Source organism: Cebidichthys violaceus, unplaced genomic scaffold (genome assembly GCF_023349555.1).
Source record: "Cebidichthys violaceus isolate CVI_PGR_0920_01 unplaced genomic scaffold, fCebVio1.0.p SCAF_43, whole genome shotgun sequence".
NCBI lineage: Eukaryota > Metazoa > Chordata > Actinopteri > Perciformes > Stichaeidae > Cebidichthys > Cebidichthys violaceus.
Window position 1 is genome coordinate 2,115,181 of NW_027176628.1, and position 18,566 is coordinate 2,133,746.

General features: G+C 44.5%; 2 protein-coding genes across 4 annotated transcripts; one reads left to right on the forward strand and one right to left on the reverse strand.

The window, feature by feature from the left end:
* Window positions 1-131: 131 nt before the first annotated feature.
* wdr59 (WD repeat domain 59) lies at window positions 132-13,274 on the reverse strand. Of its 3 annotated transcripts, XM_068728749.1 has the most exons (27): window positions 12,874-12,989; window positions 12,334-12,383; window positions 11,504-11,639; window positions 11,341-11,426; window positions 11,146-11,226; window positions 10,942-10,979; window positions 10,657-10,745; window positions 10,302-10,418; window positions 10,099-10,176; window positions 9,508-9,664; window positions 9,221-9,300; window positions 9,009-9,138; window positions 8,791-8,894; window positions 8,392-8,556; window positions 8,215-8,310; window positions 8,027-8,131; window positions 7,595-7,716; window positions 7,166-7,319; window positions 6,860-6,916; window positions 3,130-3,257; window positions 2,955-3,036; window positions 2,356-2,468; window positions 1,826-1,964; window positions 1,660-1,729; window positions 1,464-1,584; window positions 1,246-1,388; window positions 132-685 (listed from the first exon to the last, which is right to left on the reverse strand). In XM_068728749.1, exons 1-27 carry the CDS (start codon window positions 12,925-12,927, stop codon window positions 450-452), a joined length of 2,931 nt encoding a protein of 976 aa, XP_068584850.1. In that variant the 5' UTR covers window positions 12,928-12,989; the 3' UTR covers window positions 132-449. The 3 variants fall into 3 exon arrangements, with proteins under 3 accessions (XP_068584850.1, XP_068584851.1, XP_068584852.1); XM_068728750.1 differs by lacking the exon at window positions 6,860-6,916 and having other exon boundaries at window positions 12,874-12,987; XM_068728751.1 differs by lacking the exons at window positions 132-685; window positions 1,246-1,388; window positions 1,464-1,584; ... (5 more) ...; window positions 6,860-6,916; window positions 7,166-7,319 and adding an exon at window positions 13,207-13,274 and having other exon boundaries at window positions 7,591-7,716; window positions 12,874-12,998.
* nob1 (NIN1 (RPN12) binding protein 1 homolog) lies at window positions 13,245-18,419 on the forward strand. The gene is made up of 10 exons (XM_068728756.1): window positions 13,245-13,350; window positions 14,815-14,947; window positions 15,218-15,351; window positions 15,523-15,594; window positions 15,704-15,823; window positions 16,141-16,284; window positions 17,088-17,321; window positions 17,503-17,600; window positions 17,713-17,857; window positions 17,970-18,419. The coding sequence occupies exons 1-10, from the start codon at window positions 13,282-13,284 to the stop codon at window positions 18,237-18,239; spliced, it is 1,419 nt and encodes a 472-aa protein (XP_068584857.1). The 5' UTR covers window positions 13,245-13,281; the 3' UTR covers window positions 18,240-18,419.
* The last annotated feature ends 147 nt before the right edge of the window (window positions 18,420-18,566 follow it).

Here is an 18,566-nt window from a genome sequence, read left to right on the forward strand (position 1 = left end):
TGATACTTGAAGTACATTTGCTGATACGTGCTCCCTACGTAGATGTTTGTCCTGGGGGCGGAGCTAAAGGCCTCAGGACCAATCAGGCTTCACCTCATTATGAACTACAGATATCAATGAGACACTTTGACTGATTTGAAACAAACTTTATTATTATTTCAGATTCAGTTCATAGAATATTCACAAAGTTATTCTTCACATTTAAAAAACAGACCTGACTTTGATTTTATTATTATAATCTTTCACTATTTTAGAGACTAAATAGTTGATTAATTGATAAAGAAAAAGATTGTTAGTCGTGTCTCCAGAAGTCCAAAACGGAGTTCATCCTCATGAACTTCATGACGATCTGGTCCTGAGGGGGGGTCGGGAGGATCTGTTTGGTTCTGTGGAGGTCTGGTCCTGAGGGGGGTCGGGAGGATCTGGAGTCCAGCGTTGGACGTCCCCCATCAGAAAGTGCTCTGCAGCAGACAGTGGCAGCCACAGCCGGCCGGACACTCGTCCTGCCGGCGGAACCAGTCCATCATGTGGCTGGTGTGTCCTCCGTGTCCACAGCTCAGGCAGAAGTTGGAGGAGCCTCTTACGGCCACATGACAGATGGCGCACTGGAAGGTGAGTCGCTTACAGACGGTGCACTGAGTCCCACGAGCCTGACTACGACAGTGACAGCAGTAAACCCCGAACTCTGAGAGAGAGAGAGAGAGACAACGTAGAGGGTTCAACACGGATAGTAGAGTATCACAGTATATTACTAATACTAATACACCACCGACAGTCCCGTTTACACCACTAATACCACACTAATATTCATGTTTACACCACTAATACCACACTAATATTCATGTTTACACCACAAATACCACACTAATATTCACGTTTACACCACCAATAACACACCAGTATTCACGTTTACACCACACCAGTATTCACGTTTACACCACGAATACCACACCAGTATTCACGTTTACACCACCAACACCACACCAGTATTCACGTTTACACCACCAACACCACACCAGTATTCACGTTTACACCACCAACACCACACCAGTATTCACGTTTACACCACCAACACCACACCAGTATTCACGTTTACACCACCAACACCACACCAGTATTCACGTTTACACCACCAACACCACACCAGTATTCACGTTTACACCACCAACACCACACCAGTATTCACGTTTACACCACTAATACCACACCAGTATTCACGTTTACACCACTAATATTCATGTTTACCGATTCCTTTGTGCGGTTCAGGAGGACATGAGGCGAACTTGAGCACGTCGGCTCTTTTCTCCCTCAGACCCCATCGGTACAGGATTTCACCGTAACACTTCTTGAAGTCGTCAAACTGCAGTGTGTTGGCGGGGTCCAGCAGTCTGTGAAGAGAGACAGGAAATTACATCACAAACCAGTCAGTCCCACCGTCTCGTCGCGTCTCCTCGTCGCCTCACCTCTTGTTCATGTCGTGCTGCTCTCGCTCTCGTTCCCGTGGGTCGGCGTGACCCTGGTTGCCATGGCGATAGTCGTCAGGGGAGGACTCTCCCCAGGGGTTGCCGTGCTCCGAGTCTCGACCTGCAAAACGACAACAAAGCATCCGGTTTAAAAGCAGCGCCGCGGGGGCGTGGCCCGGATGCGGGCGGGGCTTACCTGCGGTCCAGGTGGTGACGGAGTCAGAGGTGCTGGAGCCCGAGGTGACGGAGCCGGACGTGTAGCTGGGCTGAGGGATGACACGCACATTATGACATCACTTCCTGTTCAGTATCGAGGACTCACACTAAGCTAGGCTAACGTGACGATGGTGAGCAGGACGTACGTATCGGGAGTGGTTGGAGGAGCGAGACGGATGAAGTCCGTACAGAGAGGAGGAGTCTGGAGGTGGAGCCTGAGCTCTGAACACGCTGCACAGCATCGCCAGAGTCTGAACGTCACTCATGTGGCTGTAGTGGTCCAAGCTACACACACACACACACACAGAGACACAAAGACACACACACACACACATACATACACATAGAGAGACACACACACACACACACATATACACACACAGAGAGAGACACAAAGACACACACACACACACACATACACAGAGAGAGACACACACACATACACACACACAAACACATATACACACAGACACACACACACACACACACATGTACACAGACACACACACATTCATACATATACACAGACACACACTCCTGTGTGATCCATCCTTAAAGTATATATATATATATATATATATATATATATATATATATATATATATATATATATATATATATATATATATATATATATATATATATATTTCGCTCTGATTAAAGGAAACAAACTCACAGAGTCTCCAACAGGTGGCGTCCAAACGGGTGTCTGGCCCAGGGTGTCTCTGTGTCCGGGTCTGAGTCTGGGCTCAGGTCCTGGCTGGTGGCTGCAGAGGCCAGAGCCCAGACCTGCAGAGAGACCAGAGGACGGATCCTCAGTACGTTATCAGGTCAGAGCTCTTCATGACGTCGTCACATTCATCACTGACTCAGATGTTATTATAAATATAAACACAAACAAAACTGGAGCTTCAGGTCTTTATTTTTATTTCTGTTTTGTTAATTTTACTAAATTATTTTATTTATTTTTAAGACTGTCTCACTGAGCTTTCTGTTATATTATATATATATATATATATTTTATTTCCTTGCTTTGTCTGTCAAAGCACGTTGTAAACTTTTTATAAATAAAGTTATTATTATAATAATTATTCTTATTCTTATTATTATAATAGTAATTCATTAGTGGCTTTTTGAGCTGCTTAGTACAGAATGTATTGATTACATTAATACGTATTAAACGTGTGTCTGTACCTTTAAGAACCTCCGTCTCTCTCAGAGGCTCGTTACCATAGCGACGCTACTTTAGGACCAATAATAGCGGTTAACGGTTACCTTGGCGACATCTCTGCGTCCGACCGCGAGCGACGCCGCCGCGTTCTTCTGACACGTCTCCTGGATGTCCTTCACGTTCAGACTGAGACAGAAAGACATTTAGAAACTACACATACTGCACCAATGATGTGGTGTTTTATTTTGAAGGGCAGAGCCTCCTTCCTGTGTCCCTCACATGTATCCGTCTCCCAGAGATTTGTGGACCGGCAGAAGACACGAGATCTCCTGAACGATCACTTTACCAGCAAGCTTGATGGTTCGACTCCCAAAGTCCTCTCGCTTAGTCTTGAACCGCCGGGACTTCTAATGGACAGACAGACATAGAGGGAGACAGAGAGAGAGACATACAGACAGACAGACAGACAGACAGACAGAGAGAGAGAGAGAGAGACAGAGAGAGAGACATACAGACAGACAGACAGCGAGAGAGAGACATACAGACAGACACAGACAGAGAGAGACATAGAGAGAGAGAGACAGAGCGAGAGAGACAGAGAGAGAAAGACAGACAGAGAGACAGAGAGAGAGGGAGACAGAGAGAGAAAGACAGAGATGGAGAGAGGCAGAGAGACAGTCAGAGAGAGAAAGAGAGACAAAGAGAGAGAGACAGAGACAGAGAGAGCGAGAGAGACAGACAGCAGGCCAAAGGGGAGACAAAGCACCACCTGATTAAAAGTGGTGTTGATGATAAATTATAAATGTAGAGACGGTTCACACAGCGAGACACTGACTGATGGACACATCCTGGGTTCATCCTCTGGAGAACATGAATCTCCTTCATACATAAATACTGAATGGAGTTCAAAGGACAAACAGACTGAAGCTTTAAAAGGTACTCTGTGTAACAGAGTATTAATACCTTTGACTCTCCTCAGCTCCGTTAACGCAAAGACACAGTCTTCAGTGGAATTCATCCAGACGTTTAGTGGTTTACAAATCATATACATGTATATATATATATATATACAGTTGTGGTCAAAAGTTTACATACACTTGTAAAGAACATAATGTCATGGCTCTCTTGAGTTTCCCCGTTATTTCTACAACTCTGATTTTTCTCTGATAGAGTGATTGGAACAGATACTTCTTTGTCACAAAAAACATTCATGAAGTTTGGTTCTTTCATGACTTTATTATGGGTTAACAGAAAAAGTGATCAAATCTGCTGGGTCAAAGATATACATACAGCAGTGGTAATATTTGGTTACATGTCCCTTGGCCATTTTCACTTCAATTAGGCGCTTTTGGTAGCCATCCACAAGCTTCTGGCAAGCTTCTCGTTGAATCTTTGACCACTCCTCTTGACAGAATTGGTGCAGTTCAGTTAAATTTGATGGCTTTCTGACATGGACTTGTTTCTTCAGCATTGTCCACATGTTCTCAATGGGATTTTAAGTCAGGACTTTGGGAAGGCCATTCTAAAACCCTAATTCTAGCCTGATTTAGCCATTCCATTACCACTTTTGATGTGTGTTTGGGGTCTTTGTCCTGTTGGAACACCCAACTGCGCCCAAGACCCAACCTTCGGGCTGATGATTTTAGGTTATCTTGAAGAATTTGAAGGTAATCCTCCTTCTTCATTATCCCATTTACTCTCTGTAAAGCACCAGTTCCATTGGCAGCAAAACAGCCCCACAGCATAATACTACCACCACCGTGCTTGACAGTAGGCATGGTGTTCTTGGGGTTAAAGGCCTCACCTTTTCTCCTCCAAACTTATTGCTGGGCATTGTGGCCAAACAGCTTGATTTTTGTTTTGTCTGACCACAGAACTTTCCTCCAGAAGGTCTTATCTTTGTCCATGTGATCAGCAGCAAACTTCAGTCGAGCCTTAAGATGCCGCTTTTGGAGCAAGGGCTTCCTTCTTGCACGGCAGCCTCTCAGTCCATGGAGATGCAAAACACGCTTGACTGTGGACACTGACACCTGTGTTCCAGCAGCTTCTAATTCTTGGCAGATCTGCTTTTTGGTGGTTCTCGGTTGACTCTTCACCCTCCTGACCAATTTTCTCTCAGCAGCAGGTGATAGCTTGCGTTTTCTTCCTGATCGTGGCAGTGACAAAACAGTGCCATGCAATTTATACTTACAAACAATTGTTTGCACTGTTGCTCTTGGGACCTGCAGCTGCTTTGAAATGGCTCCAAGTGACTTTCCTGACTTGTTCAAGTCAATGATTCGCTTTTTCAGATCCATGCTGAGCTCTTTTGACTTTCCCATTGTAGCGTTTGTGGCCGTTTGTATCCAATGAGCCCTATTTAAATGGCCTCAGAGAAGTCACCAGTTGTAGTCACTCATAATCACTCACAAGAAGTTAAGAGGCCATGCTATGAAGCTCATTTCATTGACACAACTTTCTAAGTCACCAAAATTGCTAATTCATGTTGCTGTATGTATATTTTTGACCCAGCAGATTTTGTCACTTTTTCTGTTAACCCATAATAAAGTCATGAAAGAACCAAACTTCAGGAATGTTTTTTGTGACAAAGAAGTATCTGTTCCAATCACTCTATCAGAGAAAAATCAGAGTTGTAGAAATAACTGGAAACTCAAGAGAGCCATGACATTATGTTCTTTACAAGTGTATGTAAACTTTTGACCACAACTGTATATATATACACACACACACACACACACACACACACACACACACACACACACACACACACACACATATAGCTAGCTGTAACGTAGCTATGCTGCATGGCTCTGCTCTTGATTCATAACGTTAGCTTATAATATATTTTTTTTTATGGAGAGCTAGTTAGTATCATGAAGTCAATGATCCAAATCAAATGGAGCAACATCACAGATAGTAAAGTTTTTCTAAAGATGATTTTAACGTTCCGTCTCGTCACTCTTTGATGTCTTGAGTACGAGCAACACGACGCTGACTGTAGTTCAGCTAACGAGGGCTTTGTGCTCGTTACACATAGAACCTGCTCTGGACTCTGATTGGTTGGTCATCACAGTGTTTGTGGAGCTCGCCGTGTGAAACAGGTTAGTCTTCAGTTCAATAACTCATATGAAGCCTGAACAGCCAAATTACCTCCAAAAAGGTTTAAAATGAATAAAATAAAACAAAGAAACCACAGAAACTTACCTGTTGTCGTTAAACGTTAGTGAACATTAGAAGCTTTAGATGCAGACAGGAAGTCATTTGTTCTGAATCTGTTCAGGATGAGAACCACTAGTCTAGTAGACTGAAGTTAAGCTAACAGGAACCGCTAATGCTAGCCACTGTGCTAAATGCTACAGGAGGTTTATTCATGAGAGCATCATTGACTGAGAACGTTAAGTACTACAAGAAGCTCTGAAGACTCTGTGTGAGCTTCATCATAAACCAGACCAGCAGAGAGCAGACTTCTTATTTTAATAAAGATATTCTTTATAGAATCAGACCCAACGACTAACCCAGACCAGCAGAGAGCAGACTTTATATATTAATAAAGATATTCTTTATAGAATCAGAACAAACGACTAAAACAGACCAGCAGAGAGCAGACTTTATATTTTAATAAAGATATTCTTTATAGAATCAGACCAAATGACTAAACCAGACCAGCAGAGAGCTATTCTTTATAGAATCAGACCAAATGACCAGCTTCTGGATGTTATTGACCCAGAGCAGCATCTGGTAAATTGGTGCACAGCCTAAACTACTAGTTATTTGATTGAGTTTCCATTTAGCTAAATGGTCTGAGTGAGTTCCCTCTGGTTAACAGTTACAGTGTATAGGTCTAGGGCTTTTGTGAAAGGTAAGCGTTGGTTTCAAGAGTGAAGACTTCTATCCACTGGAATCATTTAGTGAACAAACTAAATAAACGGATCAGATCCAGAACACATGAAGTCACTTCGTTTGTCAGTCTGTTAGAATCACGAAGAGGACAGACGGACAGAGACAGTACCGGCCAATCACAGAGGGTTTGGACCGACCAGCGGCGGGAGGCAGAGATTGGGGGCTTCTGATTGGAGGAGAATAGGAAGGAGGAGAGGCCCACAGCAGCATGGGGGGGTGGGGGGGGGGGGGGGGGGGGCAGGAGTTTGATCGGAGGATGACAACAACAACAACAACAACAACAACAACAACAACACAGGAAGAAATAAAAAAGAAAACAAATAAAAGCCCAAATAAAAGACGAGACGCTTCCCATTCCCAGTGCCCCTGAACTACCCGTGGGCTCAGTGTATTTATATATACACATATGTCTCACCCGTTCTTTATAGTAGAAGGACGAGATGGACACGGTGTCTTTGTCCGAGCGAGTCGGGCTGCCGCTGTACAAACGCAGCGTGCTCTGAGACTCTGAACGCATCTTCATGGGAGTCAACACTCCGCTGTGATAGGCCGACAGAGCGGACAGGGACCTACACACACACACACACACACACACACACACACACACACACACACACACACACACACACACACACACACACACACACACACACACACACACACACACACACACACACACACACAGTTTAGCCTAGCTTAGCACAAAGACTGGAAGCAGGGGGAAACTGTTAGCGTAGATTTTAAACAAACTAGAAACACGCTTTGTTGTCGTTGTACAAACTAATTCTGATGGAGAATAAACTTTGACTACTTCCTGTAAGCTTCACAATAAAAACGTGTTTACCTGGGAGTGGGCTCAGTGGGCGGGGCCGAGCGGTGCATGGTGATTGGTCGGGTGAAGTAAACCAAACAGCCGGCGCCACAGAAACGAGCGCCGGAGGTCCGAGGGAACGGGATGTTAGCGTCCTGAAAGCAAGAAAGACCATTAAATCGTTAGTCATGAGGACACAAACGTCTGTCTCACTGTCTGTCTCCTGTAGGTGTCTCCTGTCTCTTGTAGGTGTGTCATGTCTGCTGTAGGTGTGTCATGTCTCCTGTAGGTGTCTCCTGTCTCCTGTAGGTGTCTCCTGTCTCTTGTAGGTGTCTCACGTCTCCTGTAGGTGTGTCATGTCCCCTGTAGGTGTCTCCTGTCTCTTGTAGGTGTCTCCTGTCTCCTGTAGGTGTCTCTTGTAGGTGTGTCATGTCTCCTGTAGGTGTCTCATGTCTCATGTCTTACCTGGTAGGACCCGTACGTGTTGGTGACCCGAGGGAACGCCTGCAGAGCCGGAGTGACGGGGTTGGACAGGACGAAGGGACCGGAGACCGGACCGTCCTCCTGCGTCTGACAGACAGAAAGACATTATGAAGACAGAACCTTTGAAGACGTCCTCCGTGTCCTGAGCTTCATGTCCAGCGTGTCCTCACCACGTCTGACTCCAGACAGGACACCAGCTGTCGGACACATGGCTCCAGACAGTTCTGGTTCCTCTTCACCTTCTGAAGAGACGTGTCGGTCAGGATCTGAAGACAGAAACACAACAAAGTGTTTAAATAAAGGACCAGTTAGATCAGTGAAAATGGTGCGTTCAGGAGCGTCCGTACCTTCTGGATCTTGATCTTGGTGGCGGACGGGATGGTCGTGGGGGAGACAAACTGGAAGGTGGGCGCGGCGTTGTTGGGATACTGAGCGGGGAACTTGACCACCAGGTGAACCTGATGGCTGCCGAAGTGAGCCGACACCACGCAGCTCCGGTTCAACGCGTCCATCTGAACAGAACCATGATGATGTCACTTCCTGTCTGACATCGTCTTCAGGTTCTCATTCACAGTGATTGATTAACTCACAGACTAACAACATGAATGTGAAGCCAGCTGGTACTAAAATAAAATAAAACAACTAAATCTGTAAAACATCAAGGAGGGATTCAGGTGCTTTTATTTTGAAAAGGAAGATATTAGATTTAAATGATTGACAGTTGATTAAAAACGTCTCTGTCTCACCTCCACGTCTACATTTCTGATCTGAAGGTTCACCAAAGAAAACTCCTGCTGCAATGTCTGAGGGACACCTGAGCCCACCACAGAGGACAGAGACCCGTCCTGATCTGAGGGACAGAGGACACAGGACAAAGGACAGAGGACACAGGACAGATTATCATCATCATCATGAGACGTGGGTCTGACTCTTTCTTAGAATGAACTCTTGTATTCGTTCTCACCCTGCAGGTTCTCGGCAGCGAGGCCGACACTGAACTGACCGTCAGGCTCCTGAGACACCAGAGACTTCTCCGTCTCCACGGTGAGAGACATCCCGTCCACCAGCTCGTCCACCACGTCACTGACACACAGCTACACAACAACAACAACAACATGCAGACATGAGGACACATGAGAGACAGGAGGACACAAGTCTCTGAAGCTGCTCACTGACCTTCTGGAGCTGAGGATCCACCCTCCAGATCCTCAGAGTCTGATCTCTGGACCACGTGACCAGCTGGTAGTCCTTGGAGCCTGTCAACAAACAAACAAACAAACGTCAACAAACAAACAACACAACACCAGCTGATCAGTGACACACCATTAGACAGGAAGCAGCGTGGAAACATTTCTTAATCACAACATGTTGTGAAGACTTCTGACCTTTAGCCTAGCTTAGCACAAAGACTGGAAGCCAAAGGAAACGGTTAGCCTAGCTCCACCTGCGTCATTGAGGGTCACCTTCTTTCTGCGGCCTCCACTGGAACTCCAGCACCACGTCGTCGTGTCCCACGAAGGCGTGAACCGGACTGTTGAGGTCCAGTGTGCTCCACAGCAGCAGACTGTTCTCCCTCCGGAGCTGAGGAACCATCACTGTGACCAGACCGCTGGAGAACGGCTGTCAACACAGAACACACTCTGAACACAGAACACACTCTGAACACACACAACACAAAACACACTCTGAACACACTACAAACATGAATACATGGACTCTACTAAGACACTACTAAGACTCTACTATGATATGATAGGACTCTACTAGGACTCTACTATGATATGACTCTACTATGACTCTACTAAGACTCTACTAGGACTAAGACTCTACTAGGACTCTACTATGACTCTACAAGGACTCTACTAAGACTCTACTATGATATGATAGGACTCTACTAGGACTCTACTAAGACTCTACTAGGACTAAGACTCTACTAGGACTCTACCAGGACTCTACTAAGACTCTACTAGGACTCTACTAGGACTCTACTAGGACTCTACTAGGACTCGGTAGTACTAGGTACTAGGACGCTCGATGTTGCGTTTGAGACTCACCGTGTATCGGGCCTTCCACACTGGAACCTGACAGGACAGGATGTTCAGGTACTTCCTGGGCTGTCGGAAATCCCAAAACTAAACACGGAGCGGGAGAGAGATTCAAGGATTCAGGGACCAGAAGTGTTCTGATGTCCGGCTGATAAAGATCAACGTTTCTGCTCTTTGCTCTCTGATGTGAACAGTGCGTTTGTTTTCCTCACCCTCACAGAGTTGTCCTGGCTGGACGTGGCGAGGATGAACTCGTTGTCGGGATGCCAGTCGAGGCCGTGGATCTTAGACAGGTGAGCCGCCAGGTACTCGGCCGCCGTGTTGGGTTTCTGTTAGAGAGGAGGACACAAACGGTGACATCACGGATCCTTCAGATCATTTGAATCCTCCAGATCCTCCAGGTCCTTCAGATCATTTGGATCCTCCAGATCCTTTAGATCCTTTAGATCCTTTAGATCCTTCAGATCCTTCCGATCCTTCCGATCCTCCAGATCCTTCAGATCCTCCAGATCCTTCAGATCCTTCAGATCCTTCAGCAGCTCATGCTGAGATCAGATTAAAACTCACTCTTTTGTCCCAGATCCGAACGTCTCCATCGTGACTGGACGCCAGCAGATTCTGGTTCTTCCGGTTCCACTTCACCTGAGACGCTCCGGCTGGAAGAGAAGATCAACAGGTTAGAACTTCTTTAATGAACAGAATAGAAAAGACTTTATTGATAAAAACAGGAAGCATTCAAACACAACGGGAGACGTTCTGATACGCTGAGTCCCTGTTGATCTAGATTCACATCCTGATCAATCACTGCAGTCAGTTCATAGAAGAGTGAAGATGAAGATGAAGAAGACTCACCAACAGCAGAAAGAGCCACGGTGGGTTTCCGAGTGTCTCTGTGGAGTCAACAAAAACCTCCTTACTGCAGGACCACACGCAAATGTATTATGCTAATGAGGCATATATATACATATACACACACACACACACACACACACACACACACACACACACATATATATAAATATATATATTTACATATATGTGATTGATTCCTCTCACCTGGTGTCCCAGATGTAGATGTATGTGTCCACTGAGCTGGTGACCAAGAACTCTGGTTCAAACCAGGACCAGTCCAGATCACTGAGGACACAAACACACCACAGTCATTGAACACATCACAGAGGGTCATTGAACAGAGAGTCCTTGAACACATCACGGTGTCCAGAGGTGTGTTTGATTTAACCCTGTAGTTACCTGATGACCCGGGTGTGTCCCTGCAGAGACGCGTGAACTTCTCCACATCCGTTCCTCCAGGAGTAAAGATCCACCCTCTGGTTACTCTGAAGACGAACACACACAGCTGTTATTGTGTGTACTTCAGGAGCCCGTTTTCTTCGTCGTTAACAGCAGAACTCACCGAGGCAGCGAAGACGTGGGACTCTGATCTGTGAGGGTTCCACTGGACCGTCCCCACGTCCCATTTACTCTGACGCCCAATCTTACGCGGTGGTTCAGACGGAGCCTCCAGGTTCACCATGTACAGGAACCGCCGCCTGAGTTTGGAAACATCGAGTGTTACAGGGTGACAGTGAAGGCGTCTTCATAAAGTTACTATGTTTACAGGGTGACAGTGAAGGCGTCTTCGTAAAGCTACTATGTTTACAGGGCGACAGTGAAGGCGTCTTCGTAAAGTTACTATGTTTACAGGGCGACAGTGAAGGCGTCTTCGTAAAGTTACTATGTTTACAGGGCGACAGTGAAGGCGTCTTCGTAAAGCTACTATGTTTACAGGGCGACAGTGAAGGCGTCTTCGTAAAGCTACTATGTTTACAGGGCGACAGTGAAGGCGTCTTCGTAAAGCTACTATGTTTACAGGGCGACAGTGAAGGCGTCTTCGTAAAGCTACTATGTTTACAGGGCGACAGTGAAGGCGTCTTCGTAAAGCTACTATGTTTACAGGGCGACAGTGAAGGCGTCTTCGTAAAGCTACTATGTTTACAGGGCGACAGTGAAGGCGTCTTCGTAAAGCTACTATGTTTACAGGGCGACAGTGAAGGCGTCTTCGTAAAGCTACTATGTTTACAGGGCGACAGTGAAGGCGTCTTCGTAAAGTTACTATGTTTACAGGGCGACAGTGAAGGCGTCTTCGTAAAGTTACTATGTTTACAGGGCGACAGTGAAGGCATCACTGTCTTCAGTCTAGGACACTATAAAGTCTTGTGGTGCGTTCAGGTGAACTCAACTTACCCAGACAGAACGGCGTGTGAACCCAGACAGTCCACTGACATGGCGGTGGCCTGAAACCGAAGAAGAAGAAGAAGAAGAAGAAGAAGAAGAGATTAGAAAAGATAAATAAAGGTGCAGAAGAAGAAGGTTGGTCTGAAAAATGCAGGGAACTTTATTTATTCCCTCGTCAGCTGACTCTTTAATTATTGTGTAAAAGTACTCTGTTATAGTAGAAGTACTAATACCACACTGTAATATACTACTTTGTAAATACACAATGAGACATTTTCTTTTGCTCTCTGCAGATAATAAATTATTATTATTATTGTTATTATTATTAGTGAATGAATGAATGAATGAATATTTGTTGATGATCAGACTGATGTTTCAATAAATATTAATATATATTTATATATTAAACACAAAACTACTTTAAAGTAATTCACTTATTCTATGAACTAGATCTACTAACTTCACTGAGTATTTAATTGATGCACAACTCAACATATTAATAAATATATTAAAGTGAGTAAGGAGTCCGGAGCTTTCGGTCATCGTCACCTGGGCATCTCTAAACTCCACCACCACATTCTCGCTGCTCCAGCGGGCCGCCATCTTGCTTCTTCTTCCACTGTCAACAACACGTCACGTGATCCTAATGACACGTGATGACACCTTCACGAGCACTGTGGAGAAAAATTACGGGGAAATGGCTTCGAGTGAATAATTAACAACAACAAATATTAACAACAAAATTAAAGAAAAAAACTATTTTAATGAAAGAAACATTTCATTTAATAAACATTTCTAATTGTAGACGGATAGACCAAAACAATTTAGTTTCAAAATAAGATGTTCCTTTTTACATTCGTGGCGAGGAGTTCGTGAACGCACCGTGCTCTTTTTGTCACGAGACTCTTTTCCTTTCTTCTGATTGGTCGCTCCAGTTTCCTGTACAATATATCCAAAATGGCGTCTACCCTGGTGGCGCATGTCGTCGCGGATGCTGGAGCGTTTTTAAAGAAAGCTCCGCTGCAGGTGAGTTTTTAATAAATACGTTAATAAATGAAGTGACGTCAGTCAGCGTGACTTCGGTCCGTCCGGTGTCCGGTAACGAGACCGGAGAGAAGGCCCTCTGCTCCGGACTGATGGACACCAGACTGACATTAAATACTCTTAATTACTCACCTTTATTGAAAACATGCTCCTCTCGTTACTTCAGTATTACACGTCACTTCCGCTGAGCACGAGCGAGGAGATGATGCACAGAGAACATGGGTGTTGCCATGGTGATCAGCTCTTCGGTCACTCTGTGGAGGAGCTGCATCACTTCTGTCACCGTGATGGTCTGTGGTCACCACGACAGTCTCTGGTCACCATAACAGTCTGTGGTCACATAATGGTCTGTGGTCACCTTGACAGTCTATGATCACCATGACAGTCTATTATCACCATAACAGTATGTGGTCACATGATGGTCTGTGGTCACCTTGGCAGTCTATGATCACCATGATGGTCTGTGGTCACCCTAACAGTCTATTGTCACCATAACAGTCTGTGGTCACATAATGGTCTGTGGTCACCATGGCAGTCTATGATCACCATGATGGTCTGTGGTCAACATAACAGTCTATTGTCACCATAACAGTCTATGGTCACCATGACAGTCTGTGGTCAACATAACAGTCTATGGTCACCATGACAGTCTGTGGTCACCGTGACAGTTTGTGGTCACCATGACAGTCTGTGGACACCATAACAGCCAATGGACACCATGACAGCCTGTGGTCACCATAAGAGTCTTTTGTCACCATGACAGTCTATGGTCACCATGACAGTCTATGGTCACCGTGACAGTCTGTGGTCACCATGACAGTCTGTGGACACCATGACAGCCAATGGACACCATAACAGCCTGCGGTCACCGTAAGAGTCTATTGTCACCATAATAGTCAATGATCACCATGACAGTCTGCGGTCACCATAACAGCCTGTGGTTACTGTAAGAGTCTATGGTCACCATGACAGTCTGTGGTCACCGTGACGGTCTGTGGTCACCATAACAGCCTGTGGTCACCATGACAGTCTGTGGTCACCATGACAGTCAATGGACACCATGACAGCCTAAGGTCACCATAACAGTCTATGGTCACCATGACAGTCTGTGGTCAACATAACAGTCTATGGTCAACATAACAGTCTATGGTCACCATGACAGTCTATGGTCACCATGACAGCCAATGGACACCATGACAGCCTGTGGTCACCGTAAGAGTCTATTGTCACCATAAGAGTCTATGATCACCATGACAGTCTGCAGTCACCATGACAGCCAATGGACACCATGACAGTCTGTGGTCACCATGACAGTCTGTGGTCACCGTAACAGTCTATGGTCACATGATGGTCTGTGGTCACCGTGACAGTGTATGAGTCTACTGAGTGTGAATATTGCTTCCTGATTTGAATAGTCACAGTTCGGTCTGTTGGTTTGTGTTGCAGGATATTGGAAGCAACATCTACACACTGAGAGATGTGGTCAACGAGATCAGAGACAAACCCACCAGGAAGAGTCTGGCCGTCCTACCGTACCAGCTGGTCTTTAAAGAGCCTCATCCTGAACACGTTAGACTGGGTAAACTAAACCTGAACACGTTAGACTGGGTAAACTAAACTAAACCTGAACACGTCAGACTGGGTAAACTAATCCTGAACACGTCAGACTGGGTAAACTAAACCTGAACATGTCCGACTGGATAAACTAAACCTGAACACGTCAGACTGGATAAACTAAACTAAACCTGAATACGTCAGACTATATAAACTAAACCTGAACACATCAGACTAGATAAACTAAACTAAACCTGAGGTCTGGTGTCTCTTTTCTTCCTGTTTCTTGTCTCAGTGACCGAGTTCTCTAAGAAGACTGGAGACTACCCGAGTCTTTCCGCCACAGACATCAAAGTTCTGGCTCTGACCTACCAGCTGGAGCTGGAACATGTGGGCTCTGAACACCTGAAGAAGGAGCCGGAGGTCAAGGTACCTGAGACATCACTCTATGTCTCATATATATGTCTATGTCTACAACTCTCTATATGTGTGTGTGTGTGTGTGTGTGTGTGTGTGTGTGTGTGTGTGTGTGTGTATATGTATATGTATATATATATATATATATATATATATATATATATATAATGTTTTCTGTCTCAGGTTGATATCCACAGCACACAGCGACACCCAGAGACTCCTGTTAACGTAGCAGGATTCCACTTCCCTTCCAAGGTAAAAGAATTCCTTCTCATAGAAACATCTCATGGAGAGTAAAATCAAGATAAAGCCTCAAACAGTTGGGGACATCTTCCCGTTTATAATTTCCTCGACGTTCCTTCAGAAACATGTGGACAGTTTGGACGTCCAACAGACGGAGACATCAAACGGTGACGAGTTCAACAGCTTCCAGTTCTGGAGAGAACCGCTACCATCCATCAACAGAGACCTGCTGGGTCTACTGGTGAGTCTACATCCTCATGTCCTCGTGTCTTCACGTCCTCATGTCTTCATGTCCTCGTAGCCTTCCGTCCATGTCCTCATGTCCTTATGTCCACTCATAGAAACATGTCTGTCTATTTCTTCTTGTGCTGGAGAATTCAAACTAGAAACAACAAAATGTTTTGTGTGATCATTGATCATCAACAGTGTTTATAGTTAGTAACAGTTCAGGAGACAATTTGACTTCTCAGAGCAGAAAAAGCACAATAAATAAATTGAACCGTCTCCAAAGTCTCCTCACTGTAAACGTAACGTCTGGTATCGTTGCTGCTCCTCCAGGATCCTGTGGAGGTTTTAAACCCAAAAATCAAACCGAACCAGACGAGCTCACCGACGTTTTCTGCTGACGATGACGAGTTCAACAGCTTCCAATTCTGGAGAGATCCTCTGGCGTCCATCGACGAGTGTCTGCTGGAAATACTGGTGAGTTTATCAGACCTGATGGTTCAGGATCTGAGCTCATTCAGAACAAAGGGAGTGTTTGGTGTCATGTGACTTCTCTACAGCACTAAATAGACCAATCACGGGCCGCCTACTACAGACCAATCAATAGACCAATACATTTATTACCGTGTTTATTAACGTGTTTATTACCGTGTTTATTAACGTGTTTATTAACGTGTTTATTGACATGTGTTTATTAACCTGTTTATTAACACGTGTTTATTAACACGTTTTTATTAACCTGTTTATTAACACGTGTTTATTAACCTGTTTATTAACCTGTTTATTAACACGTGTTTATTAACCTGTTTATTAACACGTGTTTATTAACCTGTTTATTAACACGTGTTTATTAACCTGTTTATTAACACGTGTTTATTAACCTGTTTATTAACACGTGTTTATTAACCTGTTTATTAACACGTGTTTATTAACATGTTTATTAACACTTGTTTATTAACACGTGTTTATTAACCTGTTTATTAACACGTGTTTATTAACATGTGTTTATTAACACGTGTTTATTAACCTGTTTATTAACACATGTTTATTAACACGTGTTTATTAACACGTGTTTATTAACCTGTTTATTAACACGTGTTTATTAACACGTGTTTATTAATCTGTTTATTAACACGTGTTTGTTAACACGCGTTTAGTAACGCGTTTATTCATTTAAATGATCTAATAATATAAATGTATTACTGATTCATAATAAAATGATTTAATAATATAAACTTATTACTGATTCATAATATATTAATATATGTCGATGTCTGTAGAAAGTGGACGACGTCTCCACATCAGAGATCAAGTTGGACACATCAGTGCAGACAGAGGACCAATCAGACGAAGACAAAGAGAACGAGCCTGAAGATGATGAAGATAATAATGATGATGATGGAGGAGGATGGATCACTCCTGGTAACATCAAACAGGTGAAGATGGACTCTGCTGATTGGACGGCTCCTGCTGATGTCCAAGTGGGATGTCTGACCACCGACTTCGCCATGCAGGTAACTGTAGGTCAATGTCACCTGGAGGTCCTTCTGTTAGAAGGTCTGTTCATGTTGAGACGGTTTTATTCTATAGAAAGACGGTTTTAATAAACATATTAACACGTTAAGTATGTTTATTAACACACTTTATTGATTAGCTGATCGATTGATCCTTTAATCTGATCTTCTGTCGTTCCAGAATGTTCTCATTCAGATCGGGCTTCATGTTCTGTCTGTTAACGGGATGCTGATCAAACAGGCGAGGAACTACATCCTGAGATGTCACGCCTGCTTCAGGTGAGTCCAGTTCACCTGAGGACCAGACACCAGAACCCTTGTGTTGATAGAAAACAGAGGACCAGAGAGTCTCTGGACCGGGTCTTTAATGTGGATGTGGTCTAACTTTCAGGACCACCAGCATCATGAACAAAGTGTTCTGTCCTCACTGTGGAAACCCAACTCTGAAGAAACTCGCTGTGACGGTCGGAGAGGACGGAAACACCAAGATGCACTTCTCTAAGAACCCCAAAGTCCTGAACCCAAGAGGGCTGAGGGTGAGAGACACACACACACACACACACACACACACACACACACACACACACACACACACACACACACACACACACTACACTTGTACCTGATGACAGTACTCATGTGTTGCAGCACCCTCTACCTCGGCCTCATGGAGGTAAACACAGTAACAACCCTCAGCTGGTGGAGGACCAGAGCTTCCCCCAGCAGAGACTGTCCCGTAAAGCCCGTCAGAAGACCGACGTCCTGGATCCGGACTACGAGGCCGGAGGGTCCCCCTTCTGCCAGAACGACGTCTACAGCCGAGCCGCCAACCTGCAGATTAGAGACGGGCGCTGTGGCGGCGGCAGGAGGCGGAGCAACCCAAACTCCGCCCACAAGAAGTTTGTGAAGAAGAAGTGAACGATTGATTTGGACTCCTGAAGACCAGGACCTGGAGGACCTGCAGTACCTCCAGGTCCAAACTAAAGAGTCCTCCTCTCTGAAGCATGAAGAAAATACAGAACGGTCCTTTAAACAGAAAACTTGTCCCATTAATAAGGTTTATGTATTGAATCTACTATAATAAACATGATCTCATGACTTCTCTTTATTTTAATGTAAAGACACATTTATCATCTTTAATCCCATTAAAGAACATTTGAAGAACAAACTTGTGAAATAGGAAACAGTCGTATTGATTATTAATATATTTATTATTATTGTTGATTATATTAATTATTAATATAG

Excerpts from the sequence above, each read along its gene's own strand:
- wdr59 (XM_068728749.1), bottom strand. The coding sequence starts at position 12,927 with ATGGCGGCCCGCTGGAGCAGCGAGAATGTGGTGGTGGAGTTTAGAGAT. Across the intron at positions 7,320-7,594 it reads CCCACTGAGCCCACTCCCAG|GTCCCTGTCCGCTCTGTCGG; the intron begins GTAAACACGTTT and ends GTGTGTGTGTAG. Across the intron at positions 686-1,245 it reads TGAACCGCACAAAGGAATCG|AGTTCGGGGTTTACTGCTGT; the intron begins GTAAACATGAAT and ends TCTCTCTCTCAG.
- nob1 (XM_068728756.1), top strand. The coding sequence starts at position 13,282 with ATGGCGTCTACCCTGGTGGCGCATGTCGTCGCGGATGCTGGAGCGTTT. Across the intron at positions 15,824-16,140 it reads GAGACCTGCTGGGTCTACTG|GATCCTGTGGAGGTTTTAAA; the intron begins GTGAGTCTACAT and ends CTGCTCCTCCAG. Across the intron at positions 17,858-17,969 it reads TGAACCCAAGAGGGCTGAGG|CACCCTCTACCTCGGCCTCA; the intron begins GTGAGAGACACA and ends CATGTGTTGCAG.